The following is a 26,199-nucleotide window of genomic DNA, read 5'->3' as shown; positions in this document are numbered from 1 at the left end:
TGCAATTTGTAATTTCTTCACCTTTGCTTTGTTTGGAGGAGAGAGTATCAAGCATATAGACATGATCTCTAAGGAAATTAGCAGCAGCTTCACAAAGGCTGCACTGGTTTTCGATCTAGTGGTGCTAGAGCCACCGTATTTACACACGTTCCATCCTCTCGACTTCACACACAAACACACGCATATATATATATCTATCTATCTATATATATATATATATATATATATATATATATATATATATATATATATGTATATATATATATATATATATATATATATATATATATATATAAATATATATATAGTCTAGTAGATCCTCCGTGAGCGGTCACAACGTGGTTTATTTCGACGTTTCGGCCTAGAGTCTGGCCTTCATCAGGAATAAAGATACAGTATGTCGGTGCTCAGCTTTATACAATCTCAAATCAGAGGGCAAGGAAAGAGGAAGAAAAAAAAGAAAAGAAAAAAGAAAAGAAAAGGAAAGAAAAAAGAAAAAAGAGAAAAATATTATACGGTGGACGCCCCTCGGGTGCCCCCCTTCCACTTTTCCCTCCACTTCCCCCCATCTCTCTCCCCCCTCTCCCCTTCACCTTTCTGAAGTCAGCGGTCTCTGTATGTTTCCGTTCACTAGCGCATTCCTCCCGATCAGACGGCCCCTCCTGGCACTGGCGGTTCGGTGTGGGGCAAAAAAGAGCTTTTCAGGAAGTCCTAAGCCTTTAACTATATATATATATATATATATATATATATATATATATATATATATATATATATATATATATTGTGGCCACATATCTCGTTTCTGCCGAAAGCGCCAGCAAGATGAGTGTCGGAACGACGTGCGCGAATGGGATTTGTACACTGGGGCGTCTTATCAAGGTCGGCGTTATTCGTCTCCCCCGCACCGGGGAGATTTAAAGTGCAGGATTTGACGACGGAGTCGCGCGTTTGATGGATGAGAAACTCCCGAAAGGTGGTCCATCATGCGTCTGCAGTATGGATCGGGTCACTGGCGGGAGATAAATGTTGGCTCGTCGTCCGAAAAGGGTTGCCTTATTGATGCGAGCATGTGAACTTTGGTAGATGTGGTAGGTGAGTTCTCACCAACGCTGATATGGGTAGTTGGAAGCGAGCAACGAGTTAAAGCGTCGGCGTCTTGATGTTGTCTACCTGACTTGTAAGTTATGTCAAAGTCATACTCCTGCAACTGTAGTATCCACCGACCCAAGCGTCCGGACAAGTTCTTCAGTGTATAAGGCCAGCATAAGGCATGGTGGTCTGTAACGATTGTAAAGTGACGGCGATGGAGATAGGGACGGAACTTCTGCACCGACCGACCCACAAACAAATACTCTTGTTCACTTATCGTGTAGTTCTTTTTGGCAGGGGTGAGTACGCGACTGGCATATGCAACAACTTTCTCTAGGGAAGACTTGTTGCGTTGTAGAAGAACGGCTCCTATACCAAGGCCACTAGCGTCGGTAAGAAGGATAGTCGTTGCGGCTTCGTCAATGTGGCAGAGCAGAGGTTTAGGCGTGAGTGCCCGCCTAGACAGGTCGAATGACGTTTGACATTCTTGAGACCACAACAAGGAGATGTTGGAAACAAGTAGTTGGTGTAATGAAGCATCAATATAAGCGAAGTTCTGGATCAACCGGCGAAAGAAGGAGGCGAAGCCAAGAAAACTGCGAAGCTCCTTTGCTTTTTCGGGACGCGGGAAGTGAAGGACTTGAGAAACCTTGTCAGGGTCAGGCCAGATGTCTTCTTTCCTAACAACGTGTCCTAAGACCTTCATAGATTTGCTAGCGAAAGAGCATTTCTGAGGGTTTATTTGAAGCCTGGCGCCGGCCAGGCACGTCAGAACTTGATCCAATTGTTCTAGGTGCTGAAGGAACGTTGAAGAAAAGATAATAATGTCGTCCAGGTAGCAAAGGCAACTTTTTCATTTCAGGCCGCGCAGCACGGTATCTATCATGCGCTCTAAAGTCGCGGGTGCGTTGCAGAGCCCGAAAGGCATCACGTAGAATTCATATAGCCTGTCACGTGATGCGAACGCCGTTTTCTCCTTATCGTCTTCATGCATGGGGATCTGTCAGTATCCAGAACGCAAGTCGATGCTTGCAAAGAATTCCGAGCCTTGTAGGAAATCAGGGGCGTCGTTATTGCGTGGCATAGGGTAGACGTCCTTGCGTGCGATCTTATTGAGCGCCCGGTAGTCCACGCAAATACGCACAGAGCCATTCTTTTACGGACGAAAACAATAAGTGACGACCAAGGGCTTGATGAGGGGCGGATGACTTCCCGTTTAAACATGTCAGCAACGTTTTCTTCTATAATGTTTCTTTCAGCTAGAGACACGCGGTACGATCGGTGGTGTACGATAGATGTCCCAACGGTTTGAATTCGATGTGCTGTAGTATTAGTGCGGCCCAGCTTAGACTAGCAAATATCGAAAGAATTTGCATGTTTCTGTAACAATACCAGCAGCTGCTGCCTCTGGGAATATGTGAAGTCTCTGCTGATAGCGGCGGTAAATGCGGAGGAAGAAACATGCTCACCGAGGGAATGGTCTTTGGATGTGATGGCCTGAAGTGGCGTGGCAAATACAGGCTCGAAGTCGGCAACACGGGCCACAATATATATGTGTATATATATATATATATATATATATATATATATATATATATATATATATATATATATATATATATATATATATATTGTCGCAGTACAACGCGAACAAAGCACAAGTACGCCTTGAGGCAGCGAAAGCAGCGTGTTCTCAACAGCTGAGCTGCAAGATTTTCTCCTTCGTTCTCCAGTCAAGCCAGAGGCTCACTATATGGTGTCCGCTAAATCCCCCCGTCATCGTTTTTGTCCACAAGTAGACACGGGTCATTTGCCACCCTCTCAAGGAGCATCGACGCGATGCGAAGTCAATAATGCAGTTTTTTTTAAAGAAAAGTTTCACGCAATCACTCGCTGACGTAAGGCTTCATGCGCACTACGTGAACGAGTTCAGGATGGTGCTGGCGACGCTTGGTACTACACGAATTGTCGGGAACGACTTCGTAAGTGACGTTACTCAGTTGTCGCAGCACTCGGTATGGCCCAAAGTATCTTCCTAATAGCTTTTCTGATAGTCCTCGTTTCCGTACGGGTGTCCAAATCCATACTTTGTCACCAGTTTGATAGACAACTGCTCTGCGGTGAGCTTTGTAGCGGCCTGCATTGTACTCTTGCTTCTGGCGGATCCGTAAACGTGCCAGTTGTCTAGCTTCTTCCGCTTGATCCTTAAACGTGTTGGCGTCTGGGTCAATGTCGTCACTTTCGTGCGGCAGCATCGCATCTAACATAGTTCGTACTTCTCGTCCATGAACGAGGCTAAACGGGGTCATGCGGGTCGTTTCTTGCTTGGCCGTGTTGCACGCAAACGTTATGTATGGCAAGATTTCATCCCAATTTTTGTGTTCAATGTCTTCGTACATCAAAAGCATGTCTTCAATGGTTTTGTTCAGACGTTCCGTCAGCCCGTTTGTTTGTGGGTGGTAGGCGGTGGTCTTACGATGCGTTGTTCCACTCAGCTGCAGGACGTGATCCAAAAGAGCTGCCGTAAATGCGGTTCCTCTGTCTGTGATCACGATGGTTGGTGCACCATGCCTCAGTACAATATTTTCGATGAAAAATCTTACCACCTCCACAGCTGTACCTCTCTGGATAGCCTTTGTCTCGGCATAACGGGTCAGATAATCTGTCGCGACGATAACCCAGCGGTTCCCTGCAGTAGAAGTAGGTAGTGGGCCCAAAATGTCCATCCCTATCTGGTAGAATGGAGCTGTTGGGACCTACACGGGCTCCAGGAGGCCAGCTGGTTTAGTCGGTGGTGACTTGCGTCGCTGGCAGACGAGACAGTTACCAACGTGGTGCTTCACAACTGTGGTTAGTCTCGGCCAGTAATACCTTTGCTGTACTCTGGCCAACGTTTTCATGTAACCCAAATGGCCAGAGGTCACTTCGTTGTGGCATGCTTCGAGTACTTCGGTACGAAGGGCTGCTGGTATGACGAGCAGATAGGCGGATCCTGTCGTCAAAAAGTTTCTTTTGTAGAGTACTCTGCACCGTAAACAAAACGATGACAACACTCTTGCGAAAACTCTTGGCGCCTTCTGAGATCTGCCTTCCAAGTAGTTAATTAAGCCAAGCAATTCAATGTCGTCACGTTGTTGCTGTGCGATGGCGCTCGTGTCAACAACACCGAGAAATGCCGTTTCCTCCTCCTCAGGTAGGGTTGCCGACTCAATGAGTGAACGAGACAGACAGTCAGCGTCCATATGTCGCTTGCCTGACTTGTGCACGACCGTCATGTCAAACTCTTGCAGTTTTAAGCTCCAACGCGCTAATCGGCTGGTGGGATCTTTTAGATTAGTTAACCAGCAAAAGGAGTGGTCGTCACTAATAACTTTGAAGTGCCGACAATACAAGTACGGGCGAAATTTCATTACTGCCTATACTACGGCGAGGCATTCTTTCTTTGTTGTTGAATAGTTAGCCTCTGCGCGTGTTAGCGTTCGGCTTGCTTAGGCGACCACTCTTTCTGTGTCCTCTTGCCGTTGCAAAAGCACAGCCACAAGACCTACATTGCTAGCGTCTGTGTGAAGCATCGTCGGGGCTTCTTCGTCGAAGTGGGCAAGCCCCGGGGGCGTTTGAAGACGTTGACGCAGGTCATTAAAGGCAGCCTCCTGTTCTCCTTTCCACTCAAAGGCAACATCGTCTCTTGTGAGACGAGTTAGTGGTGACGCGATGTGGGCGAAGTCTGCAGTAAACTGGCGATAATAGGCACAAAGACCCAGAAAGCGTCTGACAGCCTTCTTTTTGGAGAGTACTGGGAACTGTGCGACGGCGGCAATTTTTCCAAGATCGGGCCGGATGTCTGCGTTGCTGACGACGTGAACGAGAAAATGAAGTTCCTGAAAACAGAAATGACACTTTCCTGTTTCAATGTCAGGCCCGCGAACCGTATGGCACGTAAAACAACTTCCTGCATTTCGAGATGCTTGTCAAAAGTGGTCGAAAACACTATAACGTCGCCTAGATAGACTAAGCACGTTTTCCACTTCAATCCCAAAAGTACCATGTCCATAAGTCTTTGAAAAGTTGCGGGCGCGGAGCACAAACTAGAAGGCAAGACTTTAAAATTGTATAAACCATCTTGCGTCACAAAAGCGGTTTTCTCTCGGTCTCATGGGTCTACCTCGATCTGCCAGTATCCACTCCTCAAGTACATGGAAGAAAAGTAGCGAGCGTGCCGAAGTCTATCAAGGGAGCCATCAATACATGGGAGCGGGTACACATCTTTCTTGGTCACCATATTCAGCTTCCTGTAGTCCACGCAAATACGCAGGGTGCCATTCTTTTTCTTTACTAGCACTACATGCGATGCCCAGGGGCTCTGTGACGGTTAAATGACGTCATCTGCAAGCATTTTCGTGACTTCTTGTATGGCTTCACGTTCCTTTGAAGCTACACGATAAGGGTTCTGGTGGATAGGTCTCACTGTGTCCTGAGTGATTATTCGGTGCTTTGTCAAAGGTGTTCGACCAACTCGTGATGTCGTTGAAAAGCAGTCGCGGAATTCGGCTAGCAGCTGAAGAATTCGCTGTCGCTCGTCCTTTGACAGGGTGATGCCAACGTCAAGAACGGGTTCTGGTTCATGATTAGGCGCTTCGTCCAAGACCGAAAAACATAAACTGCGTCGCATTTCTACAATATTGTCGTACGAAGCGACAGCGATGCCCTTCGGAAGGTGCCGGCGCTCAGCACTAAAGTTCGTCAGAAGTAAATTCGTGCGTCCACCAGTGAGACGGACGATACCTCGTGCGACCGAAATGCCATGACTAAATGGCAGCGAGCCAATTCGGTCAGCAATGCCTTCGCCATCAAACGCTTCGTGGCCTTCCACCGAAACAAGAGTGCATGACCGGGGCGGGACGACCACATAATCATCAATTAGAAGCAAAGTGCTACGTATTGCGTCTGAACAGCCAACTAAACCAGGGCTGTTTCAGAATGTAAATGAACGGTCCGAGATGTTGATGACGGCCCCATGTACTCTTAAGAAGTCCATCCCTATGATGAAGTCTTTGCAACGTGAGGTGAGGATGATGAACGTCGCCACGAAAGAAGAGCCACCGATGTCGAGTCTTGCTGTAAACCTTCCGACAGGCATCAACAGCTGGCCGCCTGCTGTCCTCAGGTGAGGTCCCGTCCACGTAGTCTTCACATTTTTGTGGCGTACGGCAAGGTTTTCACTTATGATAGAAAAGTCGGCGCCAGTGTCAACTGAGGCTGTTACTTGCTGTCCGTCTACCGAAACGGTAAGATCTGTGGTCACAGTTTCGTCGGTGTTTCAACTTCTCGGCTTTACGGCGTCCTGTGGTACAAGTAACGGGGACTTTTTTTCGTCGCCTTGACGGCCTGCAACCTCCCCCCCCGGAGGTCGCCGCCTTCAGTTTCCCCGGCGTGGACTCGGCGACCTCCTTCCAGTGCCGTCGGCTGTAGTTTGGTGGCGAGACGAAGGTGAATAAGCCGGAGATGGAGAGCGTGGTCGACGTCCCAAACCTGGCTGGTAATCAGGCACACTGTCATCATTATTGGCACGGCGGATGTCAGAATGGGTCTGATACAAGGGGGGTTTTTAAGAATGAGCGTCCTGGCGTGGTGCGTAGCCGTCGTTGGCGCGTCGATCGTCAGACGATTGCCGAAGAGGTCGAAACATATCTACGCGGTGCCAGCAATGGCGGGAAATGTGGCCCACACCTCCGCAGGTAAAACAAAGCAGACGCCTATCTACAGTGCGCCAGGCGTCTGTTTTACGAAACTGTGGACGCCGCAACGGCTCGTAATGTGGCAAATGCCGTGTCTCGTTGGGAGACGGCTCTTGGTATGGCGACATTTCGTACGGCGGCACGACGGCAGGGCGCCGCGGTGTCTGTTCTTGCGGTGGCGACCAAGGAATGGCTGCCGATGGCTGGCGTTATGACGGCGCATCAGGTGGTGGGCGGCAAAGCGCGGCTGCGTAGCTCATAGGTCGCTGATCGTCAGTAGGATCAGCTGTTGAAAACGCTTGGCGTATTTCATCGCGGACGACTTCAGCGACAGACACCGTGGGTGGTTCCGTGACTAGATTCTGCAGCTTCAGCAGCTCTTCGCGAACAATCTCTCTTATTAAATCGCGCAACGACCTTTGATTGTCAGATGTCTTAGCGGTGTCTTGAATGTGGGCGCTGCCGGACAAGCAATCGTATTGTCGGCATCGTAGGTGAAGCGCCCGTTCGATAGCCGTAGCTTCTTTGATGAAGTCTCTCACGGTGCTTGGCGGGTTCCGCAAAAGTCCGGCGAACAATTGCTCTTTAACGCCGCGCATGAGGTAGCGCAACTTTTTGTCGTCGGTCATGTGCGGGTCAGCTTTACGGAAGAGACGGGCCATGTCCTCAGCGAACATTGCGACCGTTTCATTGGGTTTCTGAAACCGTAGCTCGAGTAAATGCTGCGCACGTTCGCGCCGGTTGACATTGGCAAATGTGTCAATCATCCCTCTTTTAAAGTCACTCCATGTTGACAAACTGCCTTCTCTGTTCTCGTACCAAGTTCGAGCGCTGTCGTCAAGATAAAAATAGGCGCGAGAAAGCCTTTGTTCAAGAGACCACTGGTTGGTGTTGGCGACACGTTCATAGTGATCAAGCCAGTCTTCGACGTCTTCATGTGCTCCACCACCAAACCGATCAGGCACCAGCGGTGACAAAAGGGTTACCTGAGATGGGGTTGGCAATCTACTGTCTCGTAGTAACTGTTGTGGATTTGCGGTGGCCATTGGTAGATGTGAGCGGGGCCTTGTAGAGTGTTCCTGTGAGACAGTTAACTATGGAAGGAGGCCTCGCAAGCGGCGACTGAAGCGATGCACGGGAGTGTCAATAAGTGCTTCTGGGCTGTTTGAACGGTTCCCCGTGAAAGTGGGGAGCATCAGGCGGGGTCGCCGGCCAGCACCTTCACCAGTGTCGCAGTACAACGCGAGCAAAGCACAAGTACGCCTTGAGGCAGCGAAAGCAGCGTGTTCTCAATAGCTGAGCCGCAAGATTTTCTCCTTCGTTCTCCAGTCAAGCCAGAAGCCCACTATCTGGTGTCCGCTAAATCCGCCCATCATCGTTTTTGTCCACATGTAGACACGGGTCACACACACACACACACACACACACACACACACACACACACACACACACACACACACACACACACACACATATATATATATATATATATATATATATATATATAACATCCATATACGTATATATATACTTTTAATGAAACTAAATCACTTGCCTGAGTGGGACCAGGACGAATAGTTCCAGGTTTCTGAGCTGATCCAGGCTGAAAAATAGAGATAACCGAACTCTAGATTGAGCACTGTACGCTAGTGCACAAAACTAAAGGATGTTCATATTAACAGTCACTATTCTAACGAAGCAACTGTAATTGTGTGTTTCACAATGTTGTACTATAGCCGTGTTAAATACGTCGCTTGAACTTACGTTCTCACTGATATGCCTATAATTGTGAGTGAAAAAATTTATGTTCTTGCAGCTTACCGGACTAGGTTTCCGCCAAAAGATCAGCCGAAAAACCGTGCCTCTCAGTAGCTTCTTAAGCCTGCTGGAGCAGTCAGAGTTGATTATGCATTCCTCAACTAAGCAGTGCCATCAACCAATGCTCCCAAAGGTCCTTATTTGAGGCGTCGTCTCTTATTATGTCGCTTAGTGCCGCACACACCCAGACAACATGCGCTAGCGTGGCCCTATTACTGAAATATTTCCATGAGTTGGTCATATACAAATGGGAGTGTGTTTCAGAATTACGAGATTAGTGTCAGCGCCTCTTCGTAATTGGTTCCAAGCTTTATTTCGTCAACCTAATTGTATACATTATTCCCTCACAACTGCGAAACGACAGAACTATTGACTTTATATATGAAATGTGCACTAGATTTTGGCTTTGAAAAATAGAAAAAAACTGAATATTGCAGTCATGCATTGGCTTAAATTATTGTCCTTGCGTGAATTGTTACGCTTATCCATTGCTGTTAACAGCTGGCTACATTGTATTTTTCCGGCTGTAAGAACACAAAACGCCAGAACCTAAAGCCACTTTCATAGAAAATCTCAAATACTTTAGCCTTAAACAATATATATATATATATATATATATCTATATATATATATATATATATATATATATATATATATATATATATCCTGCCCACGGTAAGTTATCCTTTCACATACTTTTCTTTCTTCTTATATACATTACAATTTGCCTAATAACTTCCCCTATACCTTCCTTGGCATTATTGTCTGTTAGATCTTATTAATATTGTGTAAAAACAAGAAAAACGAGTCCTTAAGTGAACACTTGCTTCCCTTAAATATATATATATATATATATATATAGACAAATATTTTGTGAGATTGTGTTAAAACATGAAATTATTCTGTCTATAAGAATGTTAATAGTGTTAGCAGTGAATTTGATTGTGACAGTGCACCCATAAAACGTCAATACCGGCCTCTTTTACACGAGGCCCAGATTTTTTTATAATATTTTGAAAAATTAAGAATAAAAAACATGTTATATTGCGAAAAAAGTGATGTACAACAGAGCTTATGCACTACAAAAGCGACTATGGTGGCTATTAGTGTAACCTTTACAGGAAAACCAAGAATTACCAAAAACACTTATTCATTCTTGTCGCATTATGACGCAACGTTTTCTTCGAATGTTTTTGAGTGTTCCACACACACCAAGCTCAAAAGGGAAACACATGAAGCGTGGTCCCTGAGTTTCGTGTTTCGCACTTCTGTGTTGTCTTGATTAGAAAATCCGTAAACTCACAGAGCCGCTTGTTCTTGATGTCGTTTACTTCACTTTTCAAAGTGTTCTAACCACGAAATGCAGATGCAACACTGAAGGGATGTGGGAAACGTACAAGCACCACAAATATTTAGCACTTGAAGCGGTATAAATTCGTATAGTTGTTTGGCTTCGCTGAATGATACGACTCGTTCTTTGAGTCAATCTTTCATAAAGTAACAGTGAATATTCGACGGCTCAGCACTAGATCAGGAATGCAAGCACTTGAGTCATTTCTCCATTCTTTCTTATTGTGCTTGTGGGTTGCAACATTTATTTCAGGAAGTTGGCGTTGGCGTAATTTTGCCCACAACATTCCGACTCCATATTCTTTATTGTCGTAACTGGTGAAGTCTGACATCTTAAAAACAGCCAGACGATAGCTGGCTGTGTCGTAGTAAAGGTCTAAGGAAATATTGACTATGAATGTCCTCGAAGTGCATGTACATCGTTTGTACAGGCAGTCTACCTTTTGGTCTCCGTTTAACAGACACCACTATCAGAATTCAAACTCGCCACCTTCTACTCATGGTTCCAACACCACAACGACCAGACCACCAATAAAACTCTGCTATGCAATGATTGCTTTTTAATAAAAGTGCTGTGTATGCAACAATCCTCAGTATTTTATTGAGTCATGAATGAAGAATTTGCCGCTATGGCCTGCCGTTTATGAAAACGAGAAAGTACGTGGCTCTTTAAAATTCCAAGAATAGTATGATATCTACAGACACTCCCCAGCAACAGGTCAGTATAGAGGAATTTTTACAGCAACATCATTGTCCTAAAAAGTATACCGTGGCAGTCAAGGTGAGCGTTGTAGAAAATTTGAAGCCGTAATGTGTTTTGCTTTGATTGGCGGGAAAGTGCGTGCTTTTGTTCCATGGGTGCCGCGTATCGGTGTCCAAGGAGGAGAAAGAAGCCTTTTCTGTGGCGCAGTGGTGGCCTCTCTCCACACCACCTTTGAACGTATTCCTCCACGTCAGGGGCCTAAAACTCAACTCAGTCACACCATTCACACATTGTTGTCGTATACAAAGTCCGAAAGAGCGGAGAGATTAAGGGGGAGTTCAGGCACTTTCATCAGGCCTCGCCATATGAAGGACAATCTGTCCTATTTTTCTAGTGCGAGTTATATCTGAAAGAGATGTTGCGCCAGGATTTCTACAGCATGTTGCTACCAATCTCCAATATGACTACAACCTTGAAGCTAGTCCTGAAAGACAGCGTTATTTCGCGATAATTTATCAACACGTGGTGGCGGCAGATTATTCCTCAAGGAGAGAATGCCTTAGACCTGTCATATCTGTGTAACCTACTAACATACTGATCAAGACAATAAAAAGGCATAAGACCAGCGTGTCCTGGCCACGGGCCGCAAGCAAAAAGCCGGTGGGCTGCATGCGGTCGCATGCAGCTCACGAGCCCAGCCTCTTGCTTGGTCTCAATTGCTGGACTACTATTACAAATATTACAAATTCTTCAAACATAAATTATAACAGAGATTGTTTGAATACAACACTTACCTGACCTGGACGAGGCACCAACGCCGCCAGTGCTGGATGGAGCGGCTGATGTAAATGTCACAGCATGATAATTAGCATTGAAGAACATATACCAGCAGAGGGAATGAACAAAACTTGTGTTGACGGACATAATTTTTTCATAAAAGAAAAGTAGCTTTGCAGTAACGCTTTTTGCACGAAAGCCCGTTTGTCTTGGTAGAATCATTTGAATTTCACGGTCAATTAGGCCGTAATCGGTAGAGGTAATGTAATGTTGCTTTAGCCGTTATTTAAATATTTTGGGGTAAATGAAAATTCAGTAGAGTGACAAAAAAACTGCCTTTAACGGTGGTTAGGAATCTTCCCCGCCTCAGATACGGGGACCGCCGAAAAAAATGTCTCGAAAGCTATTTTCTAGCGATTAAAAATATTATACAATTTTTGCAGCCACTTCTATTTGCGTGCTTGTCTCTGAGGCCACACCTTTAATTTTTACGCGTTGTTCACGGGTGCTCCTAGTCGTTTTAGTGGCGACCGGAGTCGTGTGCTTCCAGGTAACAGCGGTGGTTAAGCCTCGCACATCAGCTTTAGCGACGGCTGCTTCGCAAAAGTCCTCCAGGCCAAGACTCTGGTCAAACTTTGTGAAATCCGCTCCCTCTAACCTCTCAAGGGCCTTCCTTCCAGGTTTCGATACAAGAAAAATGTCGCGTATGCAAGCCCCGAGCCCTAAACAAAGAACGTCTATTTATTTCGACCGCTCGTGCCTAACTTCTTTTTTATATGACGTTCTGCTTTTTGTGGTCGCCCATTCGCAATCTTTAGCAACAACACGTTCTTCACCACATATTCCGACTTTGCATTTGTCCTCTTCCTGTGATTATTGGTTCACAAGCCAGAAAAATTCTAATAATATGATTTGACGTTTCCCTCAGCCCCCAACCTACTCTACCCCTATGAAAATAATTTAGAATAAGCAGCAGTAACAAGCTGCCCTAGGCTGATTGGAACCCCACGTCTGTACTCGCAGAATACTTTTCTTGTCAATCAATTGAAGACTACAGAGCCAAATCGCGCGCACACTACCGCTATGAGTGTAGCCCCTCAAGTGCGCTTGCGTTTTTATGGGTAGGTTATCACGATTATGCCTTCGCTTCATTTATGTAGCTGTTCTGGACGCCATGCAGCCCACACAAGTGAAGTAATTTCATTTCCTTAAGTGCTCTTGTGGTGGCTTCGCGTTTTCATAGGCGTGAGAAAGTCGCGCCTTTTTCCTGTTCCTCAAACGTTGTGCGCCGTCTAGTGCAAAACGCAACGCTCATTTCGTGAAGCTATCACCTTCTACAGAGGTACCAGGTGAGTCCTAGATCACATTACCTAATTTAGGAACAGACATTCCCAGAAGCTCTTCTTCTATAATTTCCCTTTCAATGCGAATAAAGTTGTCTGTGAGGATAGGAAACCGTTCTGCGTTAAGCAGATAGGGTTGCGGTAAACTACCGTGTCTAACAACTTCCCCCAACTCTAATATTTTAGCCTTTTTCCTTCAAAAGGAAAAACAAATGCACCATTTGTCGCTAAAGGAACTACGTGAATATGCAAAGCCGCGTTGGAGTTCACTTGTGTTTCTGTTTGAATGTTTCGTGTATGTTTCATATACGTGTGGAGTGGCGTATATGTTGTGTTCCGCGTATGTTACCCGCCTCCCATTTCTATGTATTACAGTCTGTGTGCCGCAAAGTGGATAGCCTGCGCTGCTAAGGAGTACAACTGAGTGGTCGTGCGCACCAGTATTACAACCCCACAGCGGTAGCGGTGAGGTAACCGAGAGAAGAGAAACAAAGTAGTGGCAGCGCTCTGCCGACTCCTCCCACCGCTCCCGGCCGCCATATTCCTGCACCCCGCACCCACCGCAGGTCACCACCAGTGACAATGCCTGAGAGGTCCACTCCATCCCAGTACCTAGCTGCTCCTACTGCAACTCTCTTCGGCCCTGCTTGCTGTAGACGCTGCATTGCAGCCCTTCCCGTCAAGTCAGCTGCCCCTCTGGTCTAGCTTGCTGCTATGGTTGCCCTGCCTGCTGCAGCTACTAGCCCACTTCTGCCAAACATTGATCAGCTGACGGTCCACTCTCTCCTGACTATGCAGTTGGGTGTTGCCCTCCTGCCTGCGAACACCCTCTCCGCACTTAGAGGCAGTGGCATTGCAGCCGCCCCTACACCAACATGGCTAGTCCTCCTGCCAGGGCCCGTCTCCCCCGTCGTCTGAGCATTCCACAGTGCAATGTGAACTCGCTGCAGAGACGGCGGGGCGAATTCTACAAGAACCGTGATCGGGTCCACCTGGACGTGATGGCCGTGCAGATGTCTATGCCCGGGCTGAGGAGCTACGCCTGAAGAGGTACATGGGCTACAGCAGCAGGACTGAGTGCACCCTTAAGGCGTGCCAAGCTGCCCCATGCCCGGACGACTTCCACCCGCAGAAGTGAGTGGTGTACTGTCCATGTACGCCTCGAGAGGGTCGACACCATCGTGGCCAGCATGTACACTGGGCCAAAGCAGCCTTGGGACCCCACATGCCTTCAGCTGCTATCAGAGAGGCTGTGGAAGGATTTAGTCCTCTGCGGTGACGTTAGCACCCACCACGCAGCATGGGGCAGCTACAAAACCTTTCCACAGGGCAGGCTTAAAGGACATCCTGCACGAGCTGGGCCTGGTGGTATTGAATACCGGGGTTGTGACCTTCATTCATGGCGGGGGCCGGGCAGCCCACACGGCCATCGACGTCAGCGCCACCAGAGAGGGATGTCACTACTCATGTACGCCGGCTCAGGACAAGTGGGTCTCTGACATTCTGCCCCTCCTGCTGTTGCCCTACTGCAGCAAGTCCCCCAGAGACCGAGAGTACCGCGTGGTGGACTGGTAGGTCTTTCGGTGGCTCTTCAAGGAGGACACGAGTAGCTCGGACATTATGCGGTTGGTGGCCGACAGTGCTAGGGCAACAACAGACGTCAACAAGGTCCAGAAGGGGTAGCCTGTCCCGGACATCAAACACCTGGCACTCAAGGCGGCATGGCGGTGAGCAGAGCGAAGGCCCTGAGCAGGGCCCTACTGAAGCTATGGACTGTGTTCCGTAGGGTTGATGAAGTATGGAGACGCCGTGCTCGCAAGTGCAGGAACTAGGGCTGGTAGAGCATCTGTGCCTCGATCAACACTTCTAAGGACGGGACGCGCCTGGCGATTGCTGAATAGCCTCCTGATAGCGCCTTGGGCCTTGAACCAGGTGCTGTCCGTGGCGGTTCTTACGGCTATCCCTGCCTCCGAGTTGGCTGAGCTCCTGGCTGATAGGTTTAACACTAGTGACATCGTCCTGCTGGCCACAGCACCCCCGCCGGCTGCCCACTCGTGTTCAGCCTCCTGCCATCATCCACGAAAGGCGGTCGCACAGATCCAGGAACTGTGCAACGAGCCCATTCGAACGCACGAGCTAGTGGCAGCTCTCGGGGTATGTAAGCGATGCGGCGCCCCAGCAGCCTACGGAATCACCTTCCAGATGCTCCACAACCTGGAAAAGGGAGGCTGTCAGCGCCTCCTGGGGTACCACAACGACGTCTTGAACACCGGAGTGCTCCTGGAGTCCTGGCGCATCGCAGTGGTAGCACCCATCTTGAAGCCCCGAAAGAAAGCGACTGCACTCTCGTACAGGCCAGTATCTCTAACATCTGCAACCAGCAAGGCGCTGAAGAGGGTGGCCTTGGTGAGACTGCAGTGAATTGCCGATCAGCTGGGTTTCTTCCCGGAGCCATAGACAGGCTTCAGGCAACACCGGGGCAGCGCCGACTCCATCGCAGACGTCGTCGCTATCTTGGAGGATGCCAACAGCTTTAGGAATGTGGTCATGCTGCTGCAGTTGGACATGGAGAGCACCTTCGATGGCCTCCCGCACGCGGTTGTCGAGTCGGCCCTGGATTGAGTTGGCATGAGCGGGTGCCTCCGAAGCTTTTTGACTGCCTTCTTGTCCAGGAGTTCCTTCTGCGTCCGTGTTGGAGAGCAGACCAGCCGGCCCAGGGACATCATAGCGGGTGTCCCGCATGGCTCAGTACTGAGTCCTTCTCCCTTAAACATTGCGCTAGTCGGAATTCCAGCTTCCCTCCTGACAGACACAAGTTTTCCGACGCACTGCTCTGTCTACGCTGATGAAGTGGCAGTCTGGGCAAGGGGACCAAGGTGGTTCATTTTTGCCAGAAGGTCAGTGCAGGCAGCCCTAGACGCGGTGATCTCCTACCTCGAAGACGTTGGCCTCAATGCCTCTGCCACAAAGACCGAGGCCCTGCTGATCCATTCTCTTGCTGCAGCACAGGTCCACGTGATACAGATGAGGGTCAACAACCGTGGTCTCCCATGGAGGACAGAAGTGAGGTACCTGGGCCTCAACTACACCAACGGCTCACCTGGATCCTTGCTGCCAAGGCTGCTACAACCCAGATATGACGCGTTCAGGGTGCCGTCAGCAAGCTGCAGCAGCGTGGCAGCGGATGCACCGCTAAGTGGGCACTGCGACTCAACCAGGCCGCGGCGACCACTGTCCTGCTGTATGCCCTCCAACTGGTGAACCTGACGCCGGCAAGGAGACGCCTGCTGAAGGGACTGTACAGGGAAGTCTTGATGACCATTCTGGGACTCCGTAAGAGCTCCCCTGTTGCGGCAACGCTGATGGAGGTGGGAGAGTCGCTCCTGTCGCTACGCATTTTACAGTGTGTGCTGGGGCACATCAACTGCCTTCATCGTGCTGCAGATGGGGCAGCTCTAATGGCCCGCCTGCGCAGCCTGCCGAGTCCCAGGATGCGAGGCGTCATCTCGCTCTTTGACCAGATGGTACTGGATGCACCCGCCCCTGCTGCGTCTCCCCCTTCACTCCACCGGGCACCAGAAGTGCACCTAAACCTGGTCGGGGCGTCAAAGCACAGAACAGCTGCAGCTGCTTTACAACAGGCAGCATCCTGCAAACTTCAAGAGCAACTGGAGGGCTGGCGGCAGGTGTACATGGACAGATCAGTAATGCCTGATGGAACTTCCACAGCGGCATGCATTGTCCCTGCATTGAGGAGCAGCAGGCAGAGCAAACTACCTTTCCCGGCAGGCTTCACGATGGCGGAGCTGGCCGGGCTCCATCTGGACGCTGACCTCCTGGCAGAGGACATCCAAATGCAGCCTGTGGCCGTCCTCTGAGACAGCAAGGTGGCACTGCAGATTCTGGCCAACCCCCGACGCTCCGGGCTGACTGGCAGCCTCCTAGTGGCCAAGTACCAGGCCCTTGCTGCTGCTTGGGCACCCGTGTCCTTCTACTGGCTGCCGTCCCACGTGGGCATAACCAGCAACCAGGAGGCAGGCGCACTTGTCAAGACTGCACAACTAGCCTGGTACCTCCTTCACTCGGGCCGTCGCGGCCAGGGAATACACGAAGACATGGACGGATCAAGCAGCTTCTTCTAATGGTAAACCCCGACCCCAGGGTGGCCGATGGATGAGCACCCTAGCTGTTGCACGAGACAGGCCTCACCAGACGGGAACGTGCCGCCTTGCTGTGTCGGTACTGCTGCCCATGGGTACTCCAAGGGACGCTGTGCCTCACCCACCTGAAGTCAATGTGGAGAACATGAGACTCTCGAACACCTCCTCTGTGCCTGCTCTGTCCGGGCGCAAGAACTTTCGAGGGTCCTCACAGCCTATCCCAGACGGGCCCTACCTGCCACCACGTTGGAACACCTGCTCTTCCCGTCCCGTCCCCACCTGCCAGCACTCCAGAGCCTGGTAGATTTCCTGGACAAGACGGGAATAGCTGCCTACAAATGAGCTTGGACCCACTGACCCTGCCTCTACTGCGGCCTTGTTTGCTGCTTTGACCATGACCAACAAGCCTTGACATCCTTTAGATACTCCTCTATCACCGCTATCCTCTTTCACTCTCCTTTTGCCTTCGCCTACAAGGCACTGGGCCGGGTCGTCCAAGAGGCTGACAGAAATAAGGTGCCTTCTTCCTCCTAGGATCACAAAACTACAACAAGCTTATCGCCCTCACGCGAGGAGACAGTTCTCGCACCTCGTCACGAGAGGAAGACAAGAGGAAGAGAGCTGCAGCCACCGCATTGGGGGAGTGGACGGTTGGCGAGGGATGGACACAGCAGTGAGCAAAAGTTGCTTCGCATTTGAAAAATGGTTTGTGCCCACCTTCCTTCACACCAAATAACCAATCAACCGACGCAATCTGCACCCCCTGCTTTTCTTGTTTCTCGCCTAAGGAGCTCACCGCTTTTTCGATCGCTTGTACAAGGACCTGCGTCAAGGACAGCGTCTTCCCTATATTTCACATCACACCAGACTACTCTTGATGTGCGTGCACAGCGCAACGCTACTTTCGACTTTCCTAATCCTCTATGTGACCGTTCCAAGTTAAGGCAGTAGATGATTGCTGTTGGATGGAGTATTCCTAATCGTGTATATATCTAAATATGAAGATAAGAAGTTATTGCATGGCGTAGCTAAATGTTAACTCTTGCACGTAAGCGCTATTCCTGTGCGGAAAGCGCATGACGGTTCCAGTTAAAGCTCGAAGAGCAGAATTTTCGGCATTTGTTGCACACTCAATTGGGACGGCCAATATCGCAAATTTGGTGAAGTTTCAAAGCACCGAGTGCACTGGTATTTTCATTAGGCACAGCATCGATGTACCCAGTACACGTCTGCAAATAAATATCCAGATTTTTTCGTGGTGGCTCATTAAGATAAATACAATGGCCGCAAGTTTTGTAATTAGTTAAGGAGACTTGGACGACCAACTAGGTAATAATTTTATTGCGTTACGCGAAGCCAATAGTTTATCCCTTACCACGTAATACTACATACGTTAAAGTGAAACAGAGAGAGAGAACTTCATTGGCGTTCTGAGGAAAGGGATGTAGGGGCCTCATGAGCTCCCTATGCGAGTACACTAGCAGAGTACTCACTCCACCATAAATATTGACGCGATATCGTTAAAATGCTTGTGTCGCAGAAACCCTGCCACCGGCATCAGCCCAATTGGTAGTGAGTGAAAAATACTCTGTGCGTCTGTGACCGAAAAATCGACCTACCGAGATTGCCGCGCAAGGCCGCTACTTGTCAGTGCGTGCGCACTCGATCACACTAAAAAAACTGCGCATTCGAAGAAAAAACTGCTCAAGGTTACGAAGTGTGGTATTTTTTTTTTTTTTTGCACTGCCACCCCTCCCTGCTGAGCTTCTGGTACATTTGTCGGGACTAGACAAGAGATCATGCAACAAACCTTTCTTACTCACCTCGCACTGGACGAAATCTTAAATTTTTTGCGGCGTTGAATTTGTGAAGCAATAAGCTCTTTTAGTGATATCATTTCATGATTTTCCTAAAGACTGCTTGAGGGCCAATTTAACGCATTTTGTTCGACAAGTGTCACGACGAAAATGAGTCCATTTGGCGATAATAGTGCGCTGGTCCATTCTACTGTGTGCAAATTTGTGTGCGTGCGTGTGTGGGTAACAACACATAATAATAAGTATGCACTTTGTGGTCGAAGAGTGAACTGGAAGCCGGATTTTGCTATCGCGTTCAACTCTTCAAGGCGAAACCTAAAGATCCCTAATGCTTATTTTTGTGTTATTTCAAATATATCATTGTCATATGCGTATAATCGTACCGGCGGCCTTTAGTAACATTATATGTGCACTATTGCAGCAACAATCATGTGCCTGGTCACGAAGAGAAATTGAACTCGGCTAAGATAGTTGAGGTACAATGAGTCCTTGCTGCTTCATTGAACTAAGGCCACAAAATATTGTATAGTGTACAGTCTTTTATTAAGGATTACTCTATATAACAGAAGTCATTTGTGTTTTCGCCCATGCGCTTAAGGCTAAAAGTGATCTGTTGGCATAACCTTAGGGTGTAACGTTAACAAACATGTCCGTTGAAAGTAGCGCATCATCTGTCATTATCTGTTGTTTTCTTTCGCAAGAAAATTGATCAATGTTGATTCGAACCAAAAGTTTTGTTTCTTATATTTCTTTTTACTACGCAGTTTCTGGTATCTTGGTGCACATATACGTAATTGTGAAGATACTCATAATAAAATGTCACTTTCAATACCACTACCTAGGGTCAGGCTTGTTTTTCGTTTTCTACAGGGTAGTATTGTCCTCATGTGGGTTGGTTGCCAAGTAGCTTCAAACTCAAACAGCTAAAAATGAGACTTCCTAAATTGCCGTGCTAGGGTCCAGGAAAAATGCAAAAAAAACACAAGCGAAACCAGACTCACTGTATAATCCGAGGCTTTGTTCTGTGCTTCATTTTTGTTCAAACGACGCGGCTTTTACACACACCTTCAATAGGCTTCGACACTTTTTCACACCCCACAAACGTGTGACCAATCTCCTTCCACACGCAGTGATGTACTTCAACTAGGTGATCAGCAACGTGACGCAGCACGCAGCTTGTCGATTGGCCTAAACAAGGTCTCAACAAACAGCGGTGACGTAATCGTCGCCAATCACCGAGTTGACGTCACTACGCGTGGAAGGAGGTTGGTCAGGCGTAAGAAACATGGGCGAGCTCTTTTTTGGGGGGCTGCAAAAAAAGTTGGAGCCTGTTGACTTGCCCATTAAACTTCAAGTATTCACCCTACTACTTGGGTAAGCACTTTTTTGAACACAGTTAGCATCGCCCTTTGCGTAAATCTAACAATATTGTCAAACTTATTCGCAAGTTTTCAGACATTGGGACGTAGCCCACTTTGAGATGCGCAAACAAGGTTTTGTAGACGAAAATGGATTGCAATGAAGTGACATATGAAGGCACGTGTGGCATGATGAAATAGCTTTTCTAACATCACAAAATACGAAGCATTAATAAAATAAAACATTTGAAAGTGAGCAGCCCGCTTGAGGTTTCTGGGACCATTCTGGCAGAAAAGAGACTAGCGCAATTCTCACGAATACAAAAACACGAGAGTTAATAACCAGAAAATTAGCAATATTATCTATGTATTTGTGAAATAGCAACACAACAACACTATTGAGAATAATTTAGCGATACATTACACAGGACTGCGTACAATGTCTTGAATTAGTCTATTGTCCTGCTTGAATATGTAGGCAATATGTCATATGACAAATAATGTTTATTTTAAGTTACATTGCAGGATTTCAATACCCCTTTTTGCAGACCTTGTAGGCTTATTTTTATTAACACATAATCACACTAAGAAGTCAAAAAGTGAGCTTCTCGTTTCAATATTAAGTTACATAAATGAGCATATTATCATCCTCACTGCCACACATGACATAAACTCAAGACACAGGTTCAGTTTATTTTGCTTCTTTCCGAAACATGCATGTTTTTTCGACGATCACCAGTGGATGTGCACAAAAAAGTGCTCGGAATATTTTTGAATGTTTTTTAAGGACAAGTATATGCTGTTGTTATTTTTTACTAAATGTGTGACTACCCGCGGCGTTTAATTTCGAGCCTGGCGTTTTCTGACGTTTATTTGTTGCTAAATATGTAACCACCCCTGCCGTTTCCTTCGGAGATACTTTGATAGCCTTTGGCAAATACAGAAAACTCTAGAGGAGCCAAAAAAGGAGACAAAGCAGCTCTCACCAGCAAACGCATTACCGCACAAGTATTATTTTGTGAATATACAGTGTGCTGTAGAGCTGGGAAAGTTGCGTCTTCATGCTGTGACGAAAGTGCGCAGTATCCATGCACATAAAAAGTGAACGCACAGGTGAAGCGCTGACAGTGTGGGAGCGCTTGTAATTTGTGTTTGCTTTTCTTGGCTATGTCTCCAACGCTTTTCATTTTCCCCGTAGAGTGCGCTGCACTTGTGATACATGGTAGTAGGTTATCATTCCACTAGCTTGTTACAAATAAGTAAAAACTAGAACACCATATAGATTGGGATTGTGAGGCTCATCCACTACTTCATCAGACAGAAAATGCGTCGACTACGAAAAAAATGGCACAGTATCTGCATGTTACACAGCAAATGTCGTCTAAAGACGATAGTCTTGCGTCTAGAGAGAGTGAACAAAACGTTTACTTGTTGCTCTGCGCAAGAAAATTGGTGAATGGTATTCCGGAGGCGCTGGGTTTGAGTGCCACGAGCACGCAGCGGAGGTGAACGAGTGCATCAAGTCACGTCAAACGTGAGACATAGGCGCAACCTGGCATTTATCCTGGAAAATGAAGCACTCAGCGTGGGCGCCTGTCTCGGAGTTGATAAGGTGTAGAACGCAAGGCTAAGGGGAGGTGCTATTACCGTGTCGTCTTAGCAAAGCGTAGGAAACACTTGCCTTTTCGTGCAACAGTTGTGTGGTCAGCGCAGCGTGATAAACGCTGCAATCCCTAGAACTAGCTATGTATGCATGCCTTTTTTAGTAAAAATTCACGTACATATTACTGGCGTCTTGTTATGGTGCCTCAGATATGCGTAATATTTGCTTTTTATTTTGACAATCGCACAAGAGTCAATGCTTAACCTTGAGCAATATTGGAGGGCGCTGCGGATGGGGTTGGTCGTTTGGAGTATTGTTGGGCCACTTTTGTACCGTCAAGGGTGAACAAAACGACAAATGTACAGACAGATAGACATAAAGACAGAAAGACAGAGAAATTTTTGCGTCGAAGGCCCCCAAGAAAGTCTATTGCCTTTGAAACACTTACCTGGTTTAGAGCAGCAACAGACGGTTCAGATGCTGAGGCAGGCGTACGCTGTAGGGAGCAAAACACGATACACGACAAAAAACGCAGTGAGGCAATAAATAAAAAATTTCTACCATTTTATAGCTAAAGTTATAAACATGCAGTTATAATAATTGTTGGGATTAACGTTGGCCACCCAGAATATGATTATTAGAGCCGCCGCCCTGGAGGGCTCTGGATATTTTGACTCTAGTGTTCTTTCACCTGCGCTGAAATCTAAACGCACGGGCCTCAAGGATTCTTGCTTTCATCGAGAATGCTGTAACTACGGCCAGAATTCAATTCCGCGAACTTCCGGTCAACAGCCGTGTGCCTTTGCCACTAGGCCACCGTGGCAGGGCCTATAAAGCAGCGGTAAACAAATACAACAATAACCCATTTCATTGGTTAATTGTGTCGCCCCCGCCCATAAAAATGTTCTGGCATTCGTATTCAGGAGCATGGGTCCCGCTTGGGCAATTGAGGACTTACTCCCTCGCAATGAGTGTATATAATGAATTTATGTTATACAGGACGGCAATGCCATTTCCAGACGGTTGAGTACTGAAAAACATCCCTCTTGCTGTGGGAACGCCCCGCTGCAGTGGTCTAGTGGGTAAGGTACTCGGCTGCTGACTCGCAGATCGCGGGATTGAATCGCGGCTGCGGCGGCTGCATTTCCGATGGAGGGTATGTTGTAGGCCTGTGTGCTCAGGTTTAAGTGCACGTTAAAGAGCCCCAGGTGGTCGAAATCGCCGGCGTCCTCCACTACGGCGTCTCTCATAATCGTATGGTGGTTTTGGGAGGTTAAATCCCACATATTAATCAATACTTTCTGCGGGAACGTTCAGAACCGGCACCTGAAACACCAATTCTAGGGAAACCGGCCACTCTACACTTTAAAAGATCGTGGACAATCAATGGAGTTTGGAATAATTCAGGTACGCATTAAAATTTTACATAAATGTGTCCTAAGAATATAAGGAGTGAGATTTCAGATGCGCTGCAAACGTTGGTAATTTCTTTAAGGAAAGCTCGGCAAGCTCTCTCCCTCCTTTGGTGCTCCCATGTGCCCGGAGCGTTGATTTCTCGCAGATGCTACAGATGGTCGCACTTTTTCTGCAGCCTCACAGAACACTGCAGATGCAGAGTCGGTCAGCACTATTGCCTTACAGTCCACAAGGGTGAAGACACCCAGTTGACTTCTTCCTAAAATCTTCACGGACAACACATTCTTGTACGTCACTTAAGTTGCGGTAAACGTCAGAATAATTTTTTCGATTTATCAGGACTGAAGAGTGTTGAGCTACTGCGCCTTGACTCCAGCAATACGTAGCATACTCTTCGTGGTCGGTGAGTAAACATTCTTAGCGTTTCTGTGTTCTACCACTAACGAGCTTAAGCAATAGGCGAGCGTTTTTGTTGCTTTTGCACAATGAGTTTTTGACACAGGCGGCCTTGTCGCGTCCCCTTTTTTTGCGTCGTGTTCCTTCCCTTTCGCGGATGTGCACATACATGATGTTCTGATTTACATACACCTTAAGCAGAAGTGTTTGCCCAGAAGAGACATGTACTCATGCGCGTACAATGATTAGGTGACAACCTGATCTGAAAACGTCTTGAACACTTTATACTATTCAACAGCTTTATAAAGAAATAGGCACCATCGATGTTGCCGTATTTTCAATGAAGCAAAACACGCATTCAGACGTATCACAAAGTCGTACGAAAACTTCCCAGCGGCAGATAAAAGGTTGTGGCACACAAGAAAGTCGTAGCGTAAATGGTTCTGTGAAAGCAAACGAAAGGGCAATCCGCTTGAAAGGCGCGTGTAAACTCTTTGCGGTAAATGAATCTAAGATTGAAGGCAACGCAGCACCCATGAAAGTTTGTAATCAGACAAATATCTGGTGAGTTACCAGTTAGATTGACTCAAGACGCTCTTTTTTGGAAGGGCATATAACGGGAACTTTTATTAGTTACCGCTGCTGACACAAATACTGCTGCCAGGTATTTCTCGCCAGCGTATTGACTGAGGGTTACTGGTCAATTTATGTTGACGAGAAAGGATCGAAGAAATCAAAGTCCAAAGCACCAAGTGGTTTCATCGTTTGAGATATTTTTGGGACCACGCAAAGACTAAAGCTCGTGATTGTAAACGAGGAAACAATACTACCCAGAAAGTACAGCAGATGTTTTACACTTCTGAAATATTATAGGAAATAAATAGGTTACAGGCAAACAGGCAGAAAGTTTTCGCTCTGTTCATGCATACATTAGCGGGTGCTTCATAAATCGTAGCATACTTGAAGTGGCGTGTTGCATAAATAAAATTTAACATAATATGCAGGTGACGACACAGTGCTACAATGAGTAGGACTTTCCAGTTTTGTGTCTATTTGCTACATTCCTCGGGGTTTCTGTGTTATGGCTATGAAATTCTGAATGGCTAAAAAAAGCCAACCTATCTTCCTCTGTGCGTATGGTATACCAGAAAATAAAAACAAAAAAATGTTAAATAAAAAAACAGCTGCTTTGAAGAGGAATACTGTAACGCTGCGTTTGGTTTTATTGTCTGCTACATCATCTGTGCAACAGAAGTGATAAGTACACGAGGTGGTTTAAAAAGGCGAAGCGCTTGTCAAATAAATTCAATATTTACTGGAAGACTTGTCAACTGCTAAAATGTGTTGGTTGTGCTTGACATTGGGGCATGCCTTAGTTGTTGCCTTTGATGCATTTGTCGAATACTCAACAATAAAGGTTGATTAGTAAGATTCTAGGTCGTCAATGATTGCTAAATAAACTAAATATTGTGTTTGGGTTAGAGAACCACTGCGTGGCAAGCTGAATTACGAGTTGCGAATAAGTGCTGATTGCGGATATGGGTTATCGTTCAGGTGCTCATAAGGCACTGCTGCGCTTGCGTTTGGCTCCTGACAGTACGCATGCAGTAAATGCACTTAGTGTAGGCGCGTTACAGTGTCCTTGTAACTTGGGCACCTGCATAGGCATGCACATTAGAGGGCGAAGAAGGGGAACATTCCACGCAATCGCCTAAGGAGAGTGCGAAGACCACTCCGTACATTCACTTAGTGTGAATAGTGGGTGCTGCGACAAATCTTCGCCCCTCCCCCTCGCCCGCTTATTAGGAATCCTGTTCACGCTTATGAGCATCTCCTTGTGTAACTTTTATTTTCGTAAGCTTTGGGAAACAGCGGCGTTGGAGTACGCGCCGGAGGCAGACGAAAACAATAAACAATGACACGCTCGCGCACAGCGGACTTTCATATTCAGTTGTTGTTGTTTTTGTTGTTGTTGTTGTTGTCTTTAGTTCAGACAAATGTATGTCTCAGATACAAGGGCAAAAGGCAGATGTCCTCTGCCTGACGGGATCCAAGTACCCGAAAGCACCACTCAGAGCATACAATATAAAAAGAAATACATTATAACACACTAATAGTGGATGCGTAACATTGTTTTTGTACAGTTGCGTCAGAGTGTTGAAATGATAGAGATGTTGCTACGTGTGTCATCCTTGTCTCTGAGGATTTTGTGCGGTGGCAGTCTCAGACATCTATCTACAAAAAACCACAAGCGGTCTCGAATAACTGAGAACACGCCGCTGCCACGGGACGCATGCAGGGGCAGGCACAAACCTAAGATAGCTTCACAGCATATGCCTATGGAATTCACATATGTTCGGCCATCTGAAAATAACTTTTGTCACGCAGGTATCCGCTGATTTCAGGCAAGTTAAGCACTGTCGATGTGTGCAGAAGTGCTCAAGTGAGCACACATTTACCGTGTTTCTAGCGGCACGAAACGACGAGCTGAATAGCTCGAAGCCGAAGGTGATGACGCACTTCAGTTTAGGCAGTGGCCTTGCACAAGCGCTTACACATGCCCCTGGCTCGAGAACGAAAGCTTCATTGTCACCGACGTGTTAGTAGCTAATTTGTACATATAAACCCCGT

The 26,199-nt window shown here is 47.2% G+C and overlaps 1 protein-coding gene across 1 annotated transcript in view; it reads right to left on the bottom strand.

Annotated features, from left to right (window-relative positions):
• The window catches only part of LOC142765972 (uncharacterized), a 156,535-nt gene that overhangs the window by 34,150 nt on the left and 96,186 nt on the right, over positions 1-26,199 (bottom strand). The window contains exons 15-17 of the mRNA XM_075867780.1: positions 22,205-22,252; positions 11,493-11,537; positions 8,383-8,430 (exon numbers count right to left, since the gene is read on the bottom strand). Of these exons, the coding sequence (XP_075723895.1) occupies positions 8,383-8,430; positions 11,493-11,537; positions 22,205-22,252 (141 nt within the window). The remainder of the gene's footprint in view (positions 1-8,382; positions 8,431-11,492; positions 11,538-22,204; positions 22,253-26,199) is intronic.

This window comes from Rhipicephalus microplus, chromosome 6 (assembly GCF_043290135.1).
Source record: "Rhipicephalus microplus isolate Deutch F79 chromosome 6, USDA_Rmic, whole genome shotgun sequence".
Lineage (NCBI taxonomy): Eukaryota > Metazoa > Arthropoda > Arachnida > Ixodida > Ixodidae > Rhipicephalus > Rhipicephalus microplus.
This window is presented reverse-complemented; position numbering and strand designations above follow the sequence as displayed.